The 19,843-nt window shown below is 40.1% G+C and overlaps 1 protein-coding gene and 1 non-coding gene across 2 annotated transcripts in view; both read left to right on the plus strand.

The window, feature by feature from the left end:
- The first annotated feature begins 561 nt into the window (after positions 1-561).
- The window catches only part of Caprin1 (cell cycle associated protein 1), a 35,839-nt gene continuing 16,557 nt past the window's right edge, over positions 562-19,843 (plus strand). The window contains exons 1-7 of the mRNA XM_020183361.2: positions 562-725; positions 1,275-1,490; positions 14,369-14,431; positions 14,538-14,624; positions 17,872-18,110; positions 18,206-18,288; positions 19,468-19,605. Coding sequence (XP_020038950.1) covers positions 1,275-1,490; positions 14,369-14,431; positions 14,538-14,624; positions 17,872-18,110; positions 18,206-18,288; positions 19,468-19,605 — 826 coding nt within the window. The 5' untranslated portion in view covers positions 562-725. The remainder of the gene's footprint in view (positions 726-1,274; positions 1,491-14,368; positions 14,432-14,537; positions 14,625-17,871; positions 18,111-18,205; positions 18,289-19,467; positions 19,606-19,843) is intronic.
- Positions 13,200-13,333, plus strand: LOC141416610 (small nucleolar RNA SNORA58). The gene has a single exon (XR_012441246.1). It is a non-coding gene; the product is annotated as a small nucleolar RNA SNORA58 (small nucleolar RNA).

Consider the following 19,843-nt stretch of genomic DNA (forward strand, 5'->3'; position numbering starts at 1 on the left):
TAACATGCGCCTGTAGTCTTCAGATTTTAAAAGCCACCAACCATGCTCGTTCCCGACATTCTACAGAGAACGCTTGGGTTACTGTGTGGTTGTTTTGTGGGGAAGAGAGTTGTCTTTGGGGTGAAGGAGTTTGCTTGCTCTGTGTATAGAAGGAATTCCAGAAGCTGGGGTTGCACTACCCACTCGGCGCACCCCTACTTGCAGAAACCTCTGCTCCCCCTCCCCCCAACTCCACCAAATAAGGGCTCTACACCAGGCAGTGGCCAGCTCCAAAGCCAGCTGCTTGACACCTATTGTCCGCGTTTGGACGTCAAGCAATTTTGCCTGAAGGACCCCAGATTCGATTTCGCTCAAAACTGAAGACACTGATCCCTCAGCCTCTAGGGCACGTGTGCTCCTATTATTAATGGCTGCCTCACGGGATGGGAGCTCAGGCCTGGAAGGGGAAGTGTCCGGTCAGCCCTTCCCTACAGGCGTTCGTGTCGGGCAGCCCGAGCGGCCCGAAGGCCCCTGCCCGCTGCTCCCGCCCCCTGAGCCCTAGAGGGCTGGCTAGCTGGCTGAGTCCCTCCCGCGCCGGCTCTCGTCTCACTAGGAGCGGCTCAGAGCAGCGGGTACTGGGTGAAGCGGTCAGCGCCCACGGAGCGCACGACATTGCCCGGGACGCAGCGCCACCCTTGCCCCTTCAGCTGCACATTCGGGACCTCCAGCGACTCCGCGCGCGCACGGTGAGCGCCACCCTGGACCGAGGCGCTGAAGGGGAAAGAGGGCCGCTGCGCATGAGTGTCCTTTACCTCCGGACCAGTCGGAGCGTCGGGAGGGGCTTGCTCCTCAAGTGCTCCCCCCACCCCCATCCTGGTCATCCCAGGTGTCCTTTTCCACTCCTGTCCCGGACCTCTCTCTCCTCCCCTCTTGGAAAGTGATCAGTCCAGGCTCGCCCCGATAGGGGACCGTTGCACTGGCCATTGGCGGCCGCGCCGCAAGGCCCCGCCCCCGTCGCGAGCTCGGTGCCCCGGAGCTGGCAGGGCGGACCGCGGTCGCGCGGGGGAAGGGAGGGGAGGGGAGGGGAGGGGCGGGGCGGCCGGGCGCCCTGCTGGCGGGTCGCGCGCGCGCGCCCGCGCTCTTCCTGCCGGCGGTGCGCGCCGCCCCCTCCCCCACCGTTCGCGCAGGCTCCCGCCCGCTGCGCGTTTTGTCCCGCGTCTCGCCCCGTCCGTCTCCTGACTCGCCGCTCTTGTCCTTCCTCCCGCTTTTTCTTCTCTCTTCTCTCGGTCTAAAAGATGCCGTCGGCCACCAGCCACAGCGGAAGCGGCAGCAAGTCGTCGGGACCGCCACCGCCGTCAGGTTCCTCCGGGAGTGAGGCGGCGGCGGGAGCCGGGGCCGCTGCGCCGGCTTCTCAGCACCCCGCAACCGGCACCGGCGCTGTCCAGACCGAGGCCATGAAGCAGATTCTCGGGGTGATCGATAAGAAACTTCGGAACCTGGAGAAGAAAAAGGTGCCTGGAGTTGGCGGGAGAGGGAGGGATGGTGGCGCGACCCTGACCGCGGTGGCCTTCGCTATTTTCCGCGTCCTCCCATCCCCCCATTATCCCGCCCGTCTCCCGGTGGACGGAGCTTCGAGCGCAGAAAACGCGCGCCTCGGGGGGGTGCCCGTCACCTGACCCGGACGCCGTGCTGCCCCAGGCCTCGGTTACTCGTCCCGGGTGGCGGCGGCCAGGGGGTGGGATGCCGAGGGTGGGGCCGGTCGCCCGGGCCAGCAGGGAGGAAATGGAGAGGCCCGGGTGTGCGTGGAGTTGGGGCGCCCTGTGTCTTAAGGGCCGCGGGTTCGTCCGCTCGGTTCCGTGCCTTCCGGCCTGGCCGCTTTTTCCCGGGAGGCTGGGCCGGCTCGCCCGTCCGGAGTGGGCCTCCGCTCTGCTCGCCCCCGCCCTCTCGGTGGGCGCCCTACGTTTCCACCTCTTTGTTTCAATTGTCTAGGCTCCCCCCGAGCCTCGGGCTCAGCCCTGGTGCGAGGTGGTTCTGCAGCTACTTTTTACCCCTGGGGGACTCTGAGAGAGCCCGGGGTCTCTATGGATTGTGACTGGTTGGGAGAGGGGTGGGGGGGGTCCAGGTTAGTCTTGAGACGGTCGCTGGGTCTCGGGGCACATGGAGCGAGTCTAACATGGCGGCGGCTGCGGGGAGGGAAGCGCTGTACAGGAGCTGCATTGTGAGCACAAAGCGAAAGCAGGGGGGAGGGCAGAGACCAGCCGCCCCGGCCGGCCTCCCTCGCCCCTCCAAAAAGATCGAACCACACCCATGTAAAAAATTTATTATTTAGCCATTTTGGGCCACATGGAGGGACATCTTAGCAAGTCAGCCTTTTGTTTTATGCTCCCGGAGTAGGACAGTGTACCAACTCTGTTTAGAGGGGCACGTGTAGAGAGAGGGTCTCTGCAGAGTAATTCTTCCTTCAGTTAGATTAACGGTGGAAAGGGAGAAAGAAATGAGTAGTACCAAAAAATGGCGTAATTACATCTGTGATTACTAATAATGCCAACTTGCCTTTTACCTTAAAAAGTAAAATAGAACTTTCTTTTGATAAAACTTGTGCTTGCCTCCCTCTAGCACACCATAGTTTTATAACATCTTTAGTTGTGAAGAAATCATATTAAAATGTTTAGTTAGCCAGCCGTCTGATAGTGTTACTGAAGTGTTGAGATGGTAGTTTTTTGGGCTGTGAGAAATAAGCTGGCGATTTAGTTCTTAATTTTAATTGTTTATTTACTGGTTTATTTTATTTTACATTTTTGGTGAGTTTTAAGACGCACATTTACCTCTGATACGCCTGTCTCAATATTGAAAGAAAATTTTGCTTGCATTTCCAGGACTTTGTTTGAAATTGAAAGATGAGATTTTTAGCTTTTTTGATAATCTTTTATTTTAGTATACAAGTGTGTTTTATTAGTGTGTGAAATAGATTTATGTTAACAAAGTAGTGGAAGTATTTTAAGCGTAAAGTAGCTGCACTCAAATATGGAATAGAGTAAGTGTGCCTAGGCCCATGTCTCTGAGATTTGCCCTGTGATTTTAGTTTTTATTGCCACCCTATTTGAGACTAATTTGAGTAGTCTCAGTGCAATAAACAATACTCTCAATCTGGCTGATGCTTGAAAGGTTTAAATTTCTGAATTTCCAGGGAATCTCTTGTTTTCTTGTAAAATAGAAATAGTGTTAATGATGTAATAAGACATTTTAGTGATTGAAGAATCTTCAAAGGTGGTCATAAAAAGTCAGGTACTGATTAGCAGCCAATGTATTTGTGTGGTGACTGTTAGATTCGAATGTTCAGGTGCATTCTTAAAAAAGTAGAAAGCAAGTTTATAATCCTCATGAGGACTTGAGCCATGACGGGTTACTTGTGTATAGCTGTGTATTACTTACTATATATTGGTATCTCTTCCCTGTAAATTATAAAGGAGAAAGTAATGACATTGTTACAAGAGATTATTGACTTGGCTAGCAAATACTGAATATTTGCCTTGTAATGACAAACATTACAAATATATTTAGTATCTATCTTTTTTTGGTGGTGGTGGGGGATCAGTGTTTAGGCTGCTTAAATAGCAGTGGAAGGTCAAGTTACAGTTAGGTGAAGCTTTTTGATAAGTAACAGACTGAGCTACCTACTTGTTAAATAGTTGAATTGGCAATACTGGTTGCTATTAAAACTACAATTTTATTTTTTGAGCAACTCAAGTCATTTGGGTTTTCTCTTAAATTAAACAATCTTGCTTGTAGTTTAATTTTCTAATATAACTAGGTGATTTATATAGAGGATTTAATAACTGAGTCATTTTTCAACAGGGTGATCATTTCAAATGTAGCTAAAGTAGGATTTGCTTTGCAAATCAGTTTCAGATTTCTTTTTAGAAACCCTTAATGAAGAAAGTAAGATACTCTTTTCAACTGGATTTCTTTTTACTTCAATTTAGCAACTGAGATTTGAACTGTATTTGATTCTCATCCATTCACACTGGAAGCTTCTGAACCAAAGTGCTTCCCCTCATTCTAAATTTAAGTGTTGTAACAAAGATTACTAATATGTAGCATCACTTTAAGACAGAATTGAAACAATTGTATTTAATTTTAAAAACAAAGTTATTTGTTCACTTTCTAATAATTGGAGCCATCAGAGGAAAGCTAAGCATCTGTTCCATGAGAATGCATGCTTAACATGATGAAATATGATCTTGTTACATAATGCAACTAAATGGCTTGGTGGTTTTTGAAATTCGGACTAATAAAGCCTACATGAATGTTTAGAAAAGAGAAGAAATACAACACAGATAAGGAGAAACAAATGTAAAACCTCATTTACAAATCTTCTAGCTGGTTAAATACAAATAATACTGAATTGAGTGATTTACTACCTAGTTTTCTTCATCAGTTCTTTTCTACAGAACTGAGCCTTAGGCTGTGTAAGACATAATTTCAAAACCAAGTCTTAGTTTTTATAGGAGAAAGTGCTCATTTGATATTGCAAGATGTAATGAGTTTTGATGTAGAATAAAGAATGTTCTAATAGATAACATTTAAAATGGCTGTACTCTTTGCAAATAGTAATAGGTTTTGTCTCTAGTGACTTTGATAGGTGAAAGTACCAGTGTTCTCTTAAAAAAAAAACAACAAAACACCAAAAACCAGCTCAACAGCTTGGTAACCAATATGTAATCAAAGCTGATAGTCAAAATGTAATATTTTTAAATCATTCCTAAAGACTATCCACTTACATCTTTGCAGTTAATATTGCTCATAAAAACTAGAGTTGTGAGTGAGGATAACATTCTTTCTAGAGCATTGCAGTGTACCTCTTAGAATTTTTGAGGCAGCTGTTGTATAGGATTTATGTTAAAGGTTTTGAAATAAACCCATTCTTAACTATTTATAAGTAAAATCTTAAGACTAACATCTGAGGTTTTTCTTGACAGTTAGGGTCTCTGTTGTGTTAGCTTTTCCACTGGTTGCAAGATCTGTTCCTCTGCAATGCAGAGGGCAAGGTTACTTTGGCATTCACCTTGCCACAACCAGAAGAAAAAGTTAACAATGCATAATTTGTTGTCTCCCTCCCTTCCTTTGTGTGTGTATGCACACGTGCGTGTGCAGAGAAATATTTAAACAAGGTTAAACTGCGATTCCCTCATAATATGGGTGCTTTTACTGGGGTGAGAGTCTTTTAGGTACTGTAATGAGAATGGGTTGTTTCAATGTGGCCAAAGTATTTTACTCTAGGATACCTCCCAGGTAGCAGATACTTGAATGAGAATACATTTTGTGTGATTTATAGATTAAGCATGCAATCTGTCATAATTTTAAGTAGTTGATTTCTTAGTTTATTTTTAGGGCTAGATGAAGATTAGGTTAGTGCCGTTTCATCCATATATATTTTTTACTTGCAAAAGGTTAAACAAATACAGCAACTTTGTCATGACTTTATTATACTGTTACAGAATCTTACAGGGTTTTTTTTTTTTTAGAGCTTAAATCACCTTAGAATTTAGTCCAATTCATTTTATAGAAGAAGAAATAGAGATTGTTATACAAATGCCTCAGGTTGGAATGGGTGATTTCCAAAGTTCTTCCTAATGTTTTATGGGGGTAATTAGAATTTATAATGTTCAATTTAAGTGCAGTGCCTCATGCTCAATTATCCTGTAGAACCAAGTGAGGACTTTTGCTCTTAAGTTCTTAATTTTAATTAAAGTTTCTTTTTAAAAAAGATGAATGCACAAGAAAAAAAACCTTTATTTTGGGGTTGGAATTGGGATTTGAACTCAGGGCTTCACACTTGCAAAGCAGGCGTTCTACCTCTTGAGCCACACCTCCAGTCCATTTTGTTGTGGTTATTTTGGAGATGGGGTCTGGGCTTGCCTTGAACCTGGAGCATCCTTGTCTCAGCCTCCCAAGTAGCTATGACTACAGTTCTGAGCCACTAGTGCCTGGCAGAAAAAAACTTTTTATTTCTTTATTATTAGACCTATATTAATGTTGCATTGGTGAACTTTGTGTTTGTGGGTTGTCCATGTAATGGGGTCCTAAAAGTAGCAGTGGGGTAAAAGTCCTAGTGTATCCATTATTATGGTACATATGATTGTAATGAAATGAACTTTTAAAAGTTTAAACTGTAAAGTTTCTCATTGTGTCTTGATAAGACCAAAATGCACTTTTGCCACTCTCAAGCATGGTGTGTTATAAATTAGAAAAGTCAGCAGAGGCTGGTGGAGTGGCTCACGTGATGAGTGTCTGCTTAGTGAGCATGAGGCCCTGAGTTCAAGCCCCAGTACGGCTAGAAAAACAAACAAAAAACAGTTGAAAGAAGTAGCACATGTGATCTTAAATTCTTGTATTCCAGATTCTTCCATCTTAAATTCTTGTATTCCAAACTCCTAGATATCTTCTAGTAATTGGTTCTTTTTTTTTTTTTCTGTGAGAAATAGATGATATATGTGCAGTGAAGAGGAATGAGAGATGTTGCTGAAGAGAATTTCAGCCAAAATTGAAACTGTAAATTGCTTGGCTTCATCTCATTTTGTTACTTATTCCACAGGCTACACCAATGCTTTTATTGAATAGAATATGAGTTTAAAATCATGGAAGACAGAGACTTAACTGGGAAGAGTTCGCAATTCATGATTACTGAGGAAAGGAAAAGGTTTGCTTCTTGACCAAGCTTTTATATTTCTTTTAACAACTTCTATTATTTATTGTCTGGATTCTTCCTTGACATTTTTAGACTTAATCTTTTTTTCTTTTGGTGGGACTGGGGTTTGAACTCAGGATTTCATGCTTGTAAAGCAGGTACTCAACTGTTGAGCCACACCTCCCGTCCATTTTGTCCTGGTTTTTTTGGAAATGGAATCCTGGCAAGTATTTGCCCGGGTTGGACTGGAACCTTGGTCCTCTTGATCTCAGCCTCCCAACTAGGATTACAGGCATGAGCCACAGGTGCCCAGCCTTACTTGTTTTTCCAGGTTAGTGGTAAACTTCTTCAGGGCAGAGACTATTAGTAAATCATTACATTGTGCCTCATTTGCACATTAAGGTATGTGCTAAATAAGGATATTTGCTGGTTTGTCTAAATCATTACATATTTATAGCTTCATCAACAAAACCCTTAAAATGGAGAAAAATTCATGAAAATGGATTAATCCATGAAGGGGATTTGTCATTTATATAGTTATTTACTTGCAGTGATTTTTACTAAAATGAATCTTTTTACTTATTTCTTCAAGTAGGTAAAGTACTCTTAAAATTTGGATAGTGTAGGCAAGATTTGCCAATAGTCTTAGGAAGAAGGGCCAAGACAGTTCTTGATATTAGAGCCTAATGTTGTAAATTAATAGGTATTTCATTGCATTCCCCTCAGTACTGTTATTCAAACATAGAAAACCAAACACAATAATTTAAAGCCTTTCTGAATTATAGTTCACTCTTTTGAGGGGGCAGTATTGGGCTTTGAAGTCAGGACTTGGTACTTGCTATGCAGGCATGGCATTCTGTGACTTGTCATGCCTTCAGCCCTTTTTGCTTCATTTTTTTATACAGGGTCTTTCTTTTTTTGCCCAGGGCTAGCTTCGAAAGATGACTCTCTTACATATGCCTTTCTGTAGTTGGATTATGTCCAGTTTATTTGTCGAAATGGGATTTCAGTAACTTTTTGCCCAGGCTGTTTTAAAACTCATTCTTCCTGATCTCTGCCTCCTGAGTAGCTGGAATTACAGCCATGTTGCCACCATGCCTGACTTTGGTTTTTGAGACAGGGTGGCACTGTTTTGCCCAGGCTATACTTGAACTCAGTATGTTGCCCAGGTTAACTTCATACTCAGGATCCTCCTGTCTCAGCTTCAGGAGTTCTGGGATAACAGACGTGTGCTACTATTCTGGACTCAGTTTGCATCTTTTCACATTGAACTCCCAAGGAATGTATATAAATAATTCTGTTGTATGATTGTTGTATTGATTAAAGCAATTAGGAATTCATAAGACGTCCTTTAACATTGTCTGATTGAAACATTGTTTTTCAAGTCTACAAGCTTTAGAATTTTTATAGTTTTTGGTGCTGAGGCTTGAACCCATGACTTTATGCATACTAAGCAAGCACTGTACCACTGACCTACATCCTTAATCCCAGGCTTTAGATTTTCTAAGAATGTAATTCAAAGTAGGTGATGCTGGAACTCTTTGACATTACTTTTTCTTTTTCCTACTAGGGTCAGCTGCTTCCATTCATTCAGACTTACCCTGCATGGACAATGAGTAAGGGTTTTACAGGACTATCTTTTATCTTTTGTTTTTAATTGTGAAATTAAACTGAAATTAAGCAGGATACCTAACCTGCTTAAAAAATTATCTTATAATGGGACCTTATAAACCTAATGTAGCATTTTTTTAAAATAACTATTCTTGGTGTTTAGAAATCTGGCATTCCTAAAAGGTGTTCATTCAGCCTCTTCTTTAACTTGTCTTCCACGGCCAGGTAGAATGCTCATTTCTCAATGAAAGTATTTCATTGTTGGACAACTCTTAGTTTCTTCATGTTAGAGCTCTGCTCTCTCCTTACTATTCTTAAATAAATACTTTTGCTTTCTGGATCATCGTATACTAATGCTACATGAGCAAGCTTCCAGCTTTGAATATCACAGTTGTAGATATTCTGTGGATTGTAGTATGTGTTCTTTCCACTGTCCTCTTAAAAGTTGATGAAGCTTTTCTTTTTCTATTAGTTATATCAGCTACTAATTCCAGTTGAATTAGTGGAGGGTGAATAGGAAGCAGAGTCAGCTGTCTGTTACTTTGGCAAAGTCAAAACTGATACTTCTCTAGTAAAGAGCATTCCTCCTGGAATGGAGGTATTGGTGACTTGATATATACAATAGCCACTGAACATTGTGGAAAGTTGTGAGGAAAGGAAATCTTTATCTTTTTGTGCCTGAATGTGTCTCTGTAGGTTTTTAAAGTACCTCCCCCTCCCCCCACAAAACCCTGACACATGGCAGACAAGCTCTCTACCACTTAGCTACATCCCCATCTCCATACTCTTTTTTTACATCTCCACTTGCCCACCAAGTGATTTAAGTTCTCTGTCCCAGTTTAAAGGGAGTTTACCTTGGTAGCAGTTTGTTTTTTTTAATGTTGTTTCCTAGTCTTGTCTTTCTTCTATTTACAGTTATCTAGTTGAGTATTTTTAATTTTTTTTTTTCTTTGAGGTTTCTCATTTCCCTTGCCTTTTTTTGGTGGAATTGGGGTTTGAACTCAGGGTCTATACCTTGAGCCACTCCCCCAGCCCTTTTTTTTTTTCTCCAAGATGGGGATAGGGTCTCGAACTGTATGCCTGGGCTGTTTTCAAACTGCAGTCCTCCTGATCCTTTGTCTCCTGAGTAGCTAGGATTACAGTACACAATTAAAATGGTTTCATCAGTTGTTGTTTATAGAATTTGTTAGATATAACAGTAAAGAAACAAAATTGGGAGGACATCTATCTTGGATGTCCACCTTGCTGTACTGATTTAAAAAAACCAGTTCAGGTGCACAGTGACTCATGCCAGTAAACCCAACCAAGCATAGGCAGAGATAAGAGGAACAGGGTCTGAGGCTATCCTGGCCAAAAGTAAGAACCTGTATGCAAACTAATGAAGGGCAAGGGGCGTGGCTAACTTAAGTAGAAAGCCAAGGCCCTGAGTTCAAACTCTAGTACTGCCTCCCCCCTCCAAAAAAAAATCCATTTCAATAAAATAACTTTGGTGGTGATGGAAAACTCTGGGGAAAATGGAAGCTGTCAGTGTAGATGTACTGTGATGCAGCAACATAATCCGATTGGGAAAAGGAAAGGAAAACAGCAGCATAGAAATGAAGTGTAGCCAACAGCTGGAATTAAGTGGCCTTCTTAGGGACGGGTATTGAGACATAAATGATTTTTCTGGGATTTATGACCTCAGGTTAGTTACTTAGCTGTCTTTCACTTTATAGTTAGGTGAACAATGATTGATAATAGGTTAGCTACCTGATAGTTTAAATTTGTCACAGTGAATACTGTCAGCTCTTCAAAACAACAAAGAAAGGAGATAGAGTGGGACTGAGTAGCACTTGCTTGGGCAATTCTCAGTACCACATGACTCTCAAAAGTTTTTTTGGTGTTTTTTTTGTGGTACTGGAGTTTGAGCTCAGGGCTTCACACTTGCAAAGCCAATGCTCCACAGCTTGAGCCACACCTTCAGCCCTTTTTGCTTTGGTTATTTTGGAGATGGATTCTACTTGCCAGGACTGGTCTTGAACCTCTATCCTCTGGATCTCAGCCTCCCAAGTAGTTAGGATTACAGGCATGAAGCACCAAAGCTCAGCCTCTCAAGTCTTTTGAAATTTACTGAGTCACATCTTTGTTCTGTGGTTTTTCTTCAAAGAATTGGTCATCTGGGAATAGCCTGCTTTTTACCCTGCTCATGTGATGCAACAAATGAAATTTTAATAACCCTGGGTATGCTCAGTAGTTGAAAAAGGAACCCTAGAATTGAATTTCATGATAGATATTCCAAAGTGGAGAGGACAGATGAGTGTTATCAACATTGTGGTAGGCTTTTTGTTATGCTAGGAAAATAGCACCATTCTCCAGAAAAAAAATGTTTTATGCGTTTGATATGAGTCATTGGCCAGTTTGTCTTTATCACTATTGTGTTTGGCAGCCATGTTTTAGCTGTTTGTAAATTGAGGTTGCCATATGATGATGGTTTCTAAGGTCATAAATTGTATCATGTTGAATCAGAATAATTTCCAAGTTCTACTGGACTTGGTATTATAAGGGAATTACAATATGTTTGACCTATTGGAGTGTTTCTCAAACTTAAGCATGAATCACTCAGAGGGCTTGGTAAGACACACATTGTTGGGTCCTAGCCCTAGAGTTTCTGAACCAGTAGGTCTGAGGAGGTACCTTGACAGTTTGCATTGTAACAGTTTCCCAGCTGATGATGATGTTGCTGCTTTAGGATTACACAGTGAGAATCATGGACTTAGACTGACAAAGAGTCTTTGCTATGTAGAGGTCTGATTATATGTAACATGAACAGAAGATCCCTTCCAACTCATGTTCCATGGTGATGTACATCTTAGCAAGGAATCCTGTATTATACTGATTAAAAATACTAGCATCTAGGAAATGGTAAATCCACAACGGTAGTGCAGAAAGTGTTAATAGTCCTAGAAGAACCTGTAATACTATGTTGAAACTTTTTATTATGGTCAGAAAAATGTTTCTTGGAAAGACCCGAGCTTCCATTCATTTGATGTACTGCTTTTTTTTGTAGGCAGGGTGGTGCAGGGGGACTGGGTTTGAACTCAGGACTTCAAACTTGATTGCAAAACAGGTGCTCTACTGCTTGAGCCACACCCCTGGTTCATTTTGCTCTGATTATTTTGAAGATGGGGTCTTGTGAACTATTTGCCTGGGCTGGCCTTGAACCAGGATCCTCCCTGTCTCAACCACCTGAGTAGCTAGGATTAGGTGCCCAGTTTACTGCATTTTTTGGATCAGGTAAGCTCACAAAGTGCAAGGAATTGCCACCAATGAATTGTGGTCTGCACTTTGAAAATACCCTGTTAAAGATTCTTTTTTGGGGGAGGGTCCTGGGAGTTGAACTAAGGGCCTTGCTTTGCAGGCACTTTACCACTTGAACCTGTATCGCTTCTCACAGTAATCACATTTTTTTTGTGGTAGTAGCAGTCTTCCTCCCTTGAAAAATTTTGGGTTTTTAGCTGGTAAGTATGCCTCATGTCTGAAATCCTGGTCACTTGGGAGGCTGAGATTGGGAGGATCATGATTCGAGGTCAGACCAGGCAAATAGTTTCGCAGGACACCATTTCAGATAATCTGAGCAAAATGGACTGGAGGTGTGGCTCAAGCTGTAGAGCTTCTGCTTTTCAAGTGGGAAGCTAATTCAAACCCCAATCTTCACCAAAGGGGAAAAGAAAGGAAATCTTGGTTTTCAAATTATGGGAAACTAGAAGCATGTTAACAAGTAATGTATAATCAAAGTAATCAGATATATGACTTTAATACATGGCTGTACATAGTTTTTTCTGCCTCCTTTTGGTTGACAGTATTCCATAAAGATGTGTATGTGCTATGAAGCTAGAGTTTTGCAGTTATCTTCCCCTTTCTTTTCATTTCCCTTTTAACCTTGTTCCAGTTATTACTCAAAAATTTACGAGTTTAAAGCCCCCATTTTATTACACTGACAGATTCTGCCTATGAAGGATTCAAACACCATGCAGCAGTAGGGTTGATGTCTCTGTTCCAAGATGCTGGGGGAAGGCACATGTGAGCAAGTATGACTCGGACACAGGATTACTAACTAGAGCTCATCTTTCATGTAGCATTGAATTACAGTTGTTTTTATTATACAAGCTGTGGTTTGTTGCAGAATATTTTGTAACAGTTCAAAACAAAGCAAAAGGGAAATAGTTCTTACATTTCTACCTCTTCAAGCCATTCTTATTCTTCATCTTTTTTTTTTTGGGTAGTACTGGGCTTTGCATTTGCATAGCAGGCGCTTCACCGCTTGAGCCACACCTCCAGTCTTTATCATTTTTTATTTTCATATATATATACACACATATATGTGTATATATATATATAAGGGATACATGGTACACTCATGGTATATTCTGCAGCTTTCTTTAAAATTGTATAATACTACAGAAAGGAGGGTAAAATGTCAGATGGAAGGATTAACAGTGTTGCCAGTCTCCTTCCCCATTCCTAGTCTAATTACTATATATGCCAACACTGAATTTTAGGCCCTTCTATTTGCCTGTGTTCTGTTTCTGCATATTTCTAAGTTGAGGAATTCTGAAATACCCTTATTTTGGAGTCTTAAATTATAAATTAAAAGCAAATCTTGTTTAGTTTCTTTTTTCTTTTTTTTTCCTCTGTACTGGGATTTGAACACAGAACTTTACGCTTGCTAGAAAGGTGCACTAGGCACATCTCCAGCCCTGGTTAATATATCTTTAAAGAAATACAGACTAACATCTATTAAAAGAGGGTGAACTGCCTTTGTTTATCCTTATTCTGAGGTAATTGGGCACATCTTTTGCACCTTGAGTTAAGTGTGCCAGATCAGTGGAAAAAGCTTTTTTTTTTTTTTTTCCTGAAATTGTTCATCTAAAAATAAAATTGAAGGCATATCCGTAGACCTTGCCTGACTCTGCTCATGACCAGGTAGGGGGGACAGTGTATGCAAGAGTAATTGGAGTCCATGCTAGCTCTAACCAGCTAATCACTGGCTGGATAAATTGCAGTACTCCAACATTATTCTACTGCTTTTCACCCTGTGGTTCTCATGTTGAGGAATGAATGACATTTAACATCTACTTTTTTAGTTCTCTGTATAAATAGAAAATTTAAAAAGAATAAAATTACTTTCATTAGCCTTTAGTGTTTTAATGATTATCTTCATTTATTTATCTCCAGTATAGCTAAGTAATTGTTTTCAATTAGGGTAGAATGGTTATGCAAGTTGATACGTATTTCTTTATATTTATAAAGAAAGTGAACCATTTGACTTAGAAAAAGAACTTATCATTGCTTTGTCAACCTATCCTTTCTGAGGCTCTGAATGCCCTTATCAGAATTTTACTTTGTACTTTATTTCTTAATTTTATTTCCAGGAGCTGTATATGCTCATAATTTATTATGATTATTTTAGATTTTTGTTTATTTCTTAGTCTCTAATCCTTACAATAGTTACTGAATTCTTGACTCTGTTGCGTTACCTGTGTATCTTTTCTTTGGAAACTTACCTAATAGTAGCCTGGGAAACCTTCAGCTCATCGTAGCAAACAAAAGAATCTAAACCATAGGATCATTTTCTGTTTCCACCCTTGGACTAACAAAGCAAAGCTGTTAAATAGTCTGCTGCCCAGAGGTGAAATGGTAGCTCGGAAGTGTTTTACATAATTCAAGATAAATGAATGAGGCTCATCAAAGACATTATGCCCATGGGCTTATCCATAAAAATACACTTTTTATATTTTCTATTCTCGTGAATCCTTTGAAGGATGAAGGGAAGGAGGCACAGAAATTTGACATTTATAAATGTCTGATACGTTTACTTTGATGTAAGCAGGACCTTAATCACATGTGGTCCTTACCCATGTGGGTAAGAACTATGCTTGGCCTGTCTGAAGTATGTCTTACTCGAGTACCCTAAAGAAGAGGCATTGTTGTTTCATTGGTTTATACTATTTGCTATCACTCAGCAATGGTCAGATTATTTGTCATTCTAGCATTGCTAAGATGGTGTAAACCTTCAATATGGAATGTAATTCTTAATTTCTTTTAATACAGGGCAAGCTTGATGATTACCAGGAACGAATGAACAAAGGGGAAAGGCTTAATCAAGATCAGCTGGTAAAGATGTTACATTTTATTGAAGATTTTGCACTCATTATTTTAAATAAAATGTTGTGATTCTTTGTGTTTGTAATAAAGTTGTGTTCTGTTTTTGTCATTTTAGGATGCTGTATCTAAGTACCAGGAAGTCACAAATAACTTAGAGTTTGCAAAAGAATTACAGAGGAGTTTCATGGCATTAAGTCAAGATGTAAGTAAATGATGGTATGTTTTTGAAATATTAAAATAGAGTTAGTGAACATTTTACTAGTTTTTTTTTTTGTTAGTCCTTTTGTCGATGTTGATAAGCTCTCTGCAGGATGAGAAGATTGGATTCAGTTATATCTGAGAGGCCTTCTGATTCTATATAGCTTGATACAGTATCTGAAAGATGTCTTTTAAAAGGACTAAGCTTGAGATAGGACAAAATAGTAATTACTTTGAAGATATCTCTGGTTTAAAAAATCAGCAGTGGAAATACACATATATTTTTTCCATATTTTTCTTTGTGTCTATTTAATGACCATCTCATGATTCCATTAATTACCACAAAATAGGCTTTTTATGTATGTAATTTATATTCATGCACTCTCATTAGAAATCTTAAAGGCTATGACAGACTGATAAAATTCACTGTTCTTGTATCAGCCCCCCCACCCCTTTTTTTTTCCCCCCCCCTCTCTCAGTCTAGGGTTTGAACTCTGGGCCTCACTCTTGCTAGGCATGCACTCTACCATTTGAGCTATTTCATCAGCCCTGGATTTTTTTGGGTATTTTTGAGATAGGGTCCTTGCCTGCTGAGTAGCTAGGATTATAGATGTGAGTCAGCAGCACCTGGCTCTTATATCAACTCTAGATCAGCAGAATGTTGGTGTTTACCCTAAACACTTTTTGATGTGACAAAAACCTTTGGTAATAATACAAAAATTAAATACAAGAAAAATCAAGCCTTCTGGATAAGTGTTAGCTAGAAGAAGAGCTAATACTGAAATACAAAGTTGCTATAATCCCAGTACTCAGGAGGCTGATGCAAAAGAATGGGTGAGTTCGAGGACAGCCTGGGTTAACATAGTGAGACCCTGTTGAGAAAAGAAAATGCAAAGCTGCTTCTAATTTGGTAAAAATATTTTATTACATGAAGAAAGACAGTGCATACAGATATTAAGAGATCTGGCTCAGGAACTAGGTTGCCTGGGTTGAATCATGATTCTGCACTTTTATTTTAGCTTGATGACCTGGGCTGAGTTACTTAATTTCTCTCTTCTTGTATTAGTTAAGGTTTTCAGGGAAGCAGAAACAACAGGATAGAAGATGGTAAAGACAGACACAAGCCATCATAGAACTTTAGTTTTTCAATCTGTAAAATGGTGACAATATGTCTACCTCATAGGATTGTGCTTAGAAGAATAATTGGATGCACAACTATTTTAAGTACTTAATGTTAGTATTTATTATACCCCATTAAAGAAGGTGTATTTTGATGATTTGTGCAAAAACAGGAAAGGTAATTTATATAGTATCTTAGTTTTGTGCTTCTGTACCAGAATCTGGACCATTTATAAAAAATAGAAACATATCTCATAGTTCTGGAGGCTGGGAAGTCTTAAGATCAAGATACTGGCATCTAAGGAGTGCTGTGTCCCCTTACATGGTAGAAAATAGAAGGGCAAGAGAGTGAACCTGCTTTCACAATCTCTTGTTTTGGTTGGTTCTGGGTTACTTAAGGCTTCGTGCTTGTAAGGCATGTATTCTACCACTTGAGCCACTCCGCCAGTCCTTTTTGTATAGGGTATTTCTGAGATGGGGTTTTGTGACTCTGCCGAGATTGACTTTGAACTGCAGTCCTCCTGATCTCTACCTCTTGAGTAGCTAGGATTATAGATGTGACCCACCCCTATCCCAACGACAAGCCCTTTTTATACTGGCATTTTATCCATTTGTGGGTGTAAAGCCTTATTACTGAATAATCTCCCAAAGGCCACACCTTCAAACACTTGCATTGAGGGGATTAGGTTTCCAATACAGGAATTTTGGGGGACACATAAAGACCATAGTCTCCAGGTAGGGATTTGTTCCCTTAGTTTAGGTCGGAGCTTAAGGCTAGATATGAACCATGTCTAACTTTTTCTTTTTAATGGGTTGGGGGCAGTTGGTGTGAAGTTTTGAACTCAAGCTTCATTCTTGCTAGGCACATACTTCCAAACACTCACCCCCCCCCCCCGCCCCACTTTTTAAAAAGCATGGTTCATAAAAAAGAGTGGTTGCTGTGTAGCTTAACGTCTGTTTCTGAACCTACTGTCACTACATAAATTAAAATATCTGTCCTTCTATATTAACTGTTGTTTTAAGGAACTTTTGTCTGGGCTTTAAAGCAGTGCTCTTATTTAACTTTGATCCTTCAGCTTTGCTGAAGTCTGTGTTTTCTTACTTTTGCCTCCTTCCCTATGTGAACTACTATTTCATCAAATTTGAGCTTTCTTTATTATTTCTTTTGCTTTCTTGACTTCCTTTCATATTTCTGCTTCTCTGTTTGCTCCCTTCAGCTAGTAAATGCTCTTCCCAAAATTGAAAAGCCTATTCATTTTAATACATGACTCTTTCTCTTTGAAAGCTTGCTTGTTTTTTGGGGGGAAGGGGATTGGGGTTTGAACTTGGAACTTTGCATTTGCAAACAAAATAGGCACCCTACCATTTGTGCTACTACTCCAGTCCCTCCCATTTTGCTCTGTTTTTTTTTTGGAGATGAGGTCTCACGAACTATTTGTCTGGGCTGGCCTGGAACCACAATTCTCTCAATCTTAAGCCTCCCAAGTAGCTAGGATGATAGATAGGCGCAAGCCACTGGTTCCCAGCCCTTGAAAGCTCTCTTGATCATCCTAACTTAATCTTCTCTCTCTGCTCATATATATTAAATTTGTTGATTTTTAAAAAATTATTAAGATACCATTTACATATTCTGTTGCCATTATAGACTTGTCTTGTTAGTACAACTTTCATCATTCTCAGGCATCCTCCATTTCTCCCTATTTTGGTTTTCTCTCTGATCAGCCTTGTAAGACTTGAAAAAGGAAAAAGGTGAGAAGGAAAACAGTGCCATGGCTCTTGAAAAGACCTGACCTTCCTGTGTCTCCATTCTGATGGTAAACATGAGAATGGAAGAAAGAAATGTTTTGAGTTTGCCTAATGCCATCTGAAACTTTAGTCTTTCCAGGGAAGAAAAAAGGACTCTGGGAAAAATACATTCATACTTACTTGTTTATTTTTTACTGCTGCTTTCTTTTCTCTGTCAGCATTGTCTTATTCATAAAGACAAGTTCAATTTTAGACTTTTAATATGTTGGAATGCCTTTCTGATACTAACAAGAGGATTGTTTAGGAAAGGGGGAGTATTATAGGTTTTAGCATCTCCTGTGAGTTAAGCTGGAACTTTGGTGTCTTATATTTATGTTCTTTTGCAGATTCAGAAAACAATAAAGAAGACAGCACGGCGTGAACAGCTTATGAGAGAAGAAGCTGAACAGAAACGTTTAAAAACTGTACTTGAGCTACAATATGTTTTGGATAAGTTGGGAGATGATGAAGTGCGAACTGATCTGAAACAAGGTTTAAATGGAGTACCAATACTTTCTGAAGAGGAATTGTCGTTGTTGGATGAATTCTACAAGTTAGTAGATCCTGAACGGGACATGAGCTTAAGGTATAATGATATTTGATGATAGAAACTTATAAATACTGCTTTGATGACTGAAAGGTAATTAGCTGTTTAATTACTATTGTTGTTATTATTATAAGGTTGAATGAGCAGTACGAACATGCCTCCATTCACCTGTGGGACTTGTTGGAAGGGAAGGAAAAATCTGTATGTGGAACAACCTGTGAGTATCAGAGATAACTTTGGTTTTGTAACTAAGAGTCCTTAGAAATGGGTTTTCTGTTTAACAGTAATACTGAAGAAAATTTAGAAGTGCATAAGTAACATTCATTCACTGTTTTTTTTGTTTATTTCCTTTTGCATCTTTTTTTTTTTTTTTTTGGCATGTTTGTGTTTTGTGTAAATGAAAACACCAGCAACAACCAACCAAAAGTGTATAGAGATTGAGTCCTAACTTAGCATGGTTTTGTGGGGCTTTTTGTGATTCTCGAAGTGGTACTCAGCTTTGTGTTACTATAACAAAATGCTGGAGGTAAAGAACTTAGGAGGAATGGTTTAATGTGGCTTACAGTTGGAGATGTTTAGTATGTGGTCAGTTGGCTCTGTTGGTTTATGCCTATGGTGAGGCAGAACATTGTGTTAGAAAACTTGTGGTGGAGCAAAGCTGCTCACCTCAGTGCGGCCTGGAAGCAAAGAGAGAGATAGGAAGTGATCCCAGGTTCCAGTGTCTGTCCCACGGGCAAACCTGACTACTTCTGCCATCTCCCAGTTGCACCACATGCTACCATCTAAACTCATGGGGCCATTCCAAACCACAGCACTGGGGATCAGATGCAGACCCTGGGGTATATTAAGCAGTCAGTGAGCTACATTCCAGCCCCTTTAACTTGGTTTTAATATATAATTGTGTTTGATGTAGATAAACACCTGATGTGTCCTATTAGAGTTTTTGGTATTAGAGACTGGTTTTTCCTTATGACTGAACTTTTATGAAAAACATAGCACCTTATACCTATAACTCATGGTCATTACCTTAGTCTTCCTTTAGTTCTTCTTGGGCTTTTCTTAAGGTTTGAAGCCAACCCTGGGCAAATACTTCTCAATACCCTATCTTGAAAAAACCCATTATAAAAAAAGGGCTTATGGAGTGGCTCAAGTGGTATGAGCACCTGCGTACCAAGGGTGAGGCCCTGAGTTCACATCCCAGTGCTGAAAAAAAAATACGTATATATGTTTTTATTCACTATCACTCTGTAATACATTTCTTTCTTATGTATATGTATTTTAGTAACAGTCAATTAGTATTTTTTTTCTTATAATATGTTGTAGAATGTTGAATCTTTTTCAAGCCTGGCATCATGAGATAGATAGTCTTAACATTCTAACCCACATTCCTTTTTAGATAAAGCTCTAAAGGAGATTGTTGAGCGTGTTTTTCAGTCAAACTACTTTGATAGCACCCATAATCACCAGAATGGATTGTGTGAGGAAGAAGAGGTAGCCTCAGCACCTACAGTGGAAGATCAGGTAGCTGAAGCCGGTGAGTGCTAACTTAGATTGATACGGCATTCAGTTCAGAGTCCTGGCCTTACCTTTTCCTTTGCTACTAGTTTAAGTTATATACTTACTTATTTAGTTATATATGTATACTCAGATTTTTAAAGAAATGTTAAGTGTGACATAATGTTAAGACAAAGCTCATCAAGAGTAATTACTTTGAAGTGTTTATTATTAGTCTTACTGGTCTTGATCACAGTTATAAACTGGTAGTTCTCCTG

The sequence above is a fragment of the Castor canadensis genome, chromosome 1 (genome assembly GCF_047511655.1).
Source record: "Castor canadensis chromosome 1, mCasCan1.hap1v2, whole genome shotgun sequence".
In the NCBI taxonomy this organism is placed as follows: Eukaryota; Metazoa; Chordata; class Mammalia; order Rodentia; family Castoridae; genus Castor; species Castor canadensis.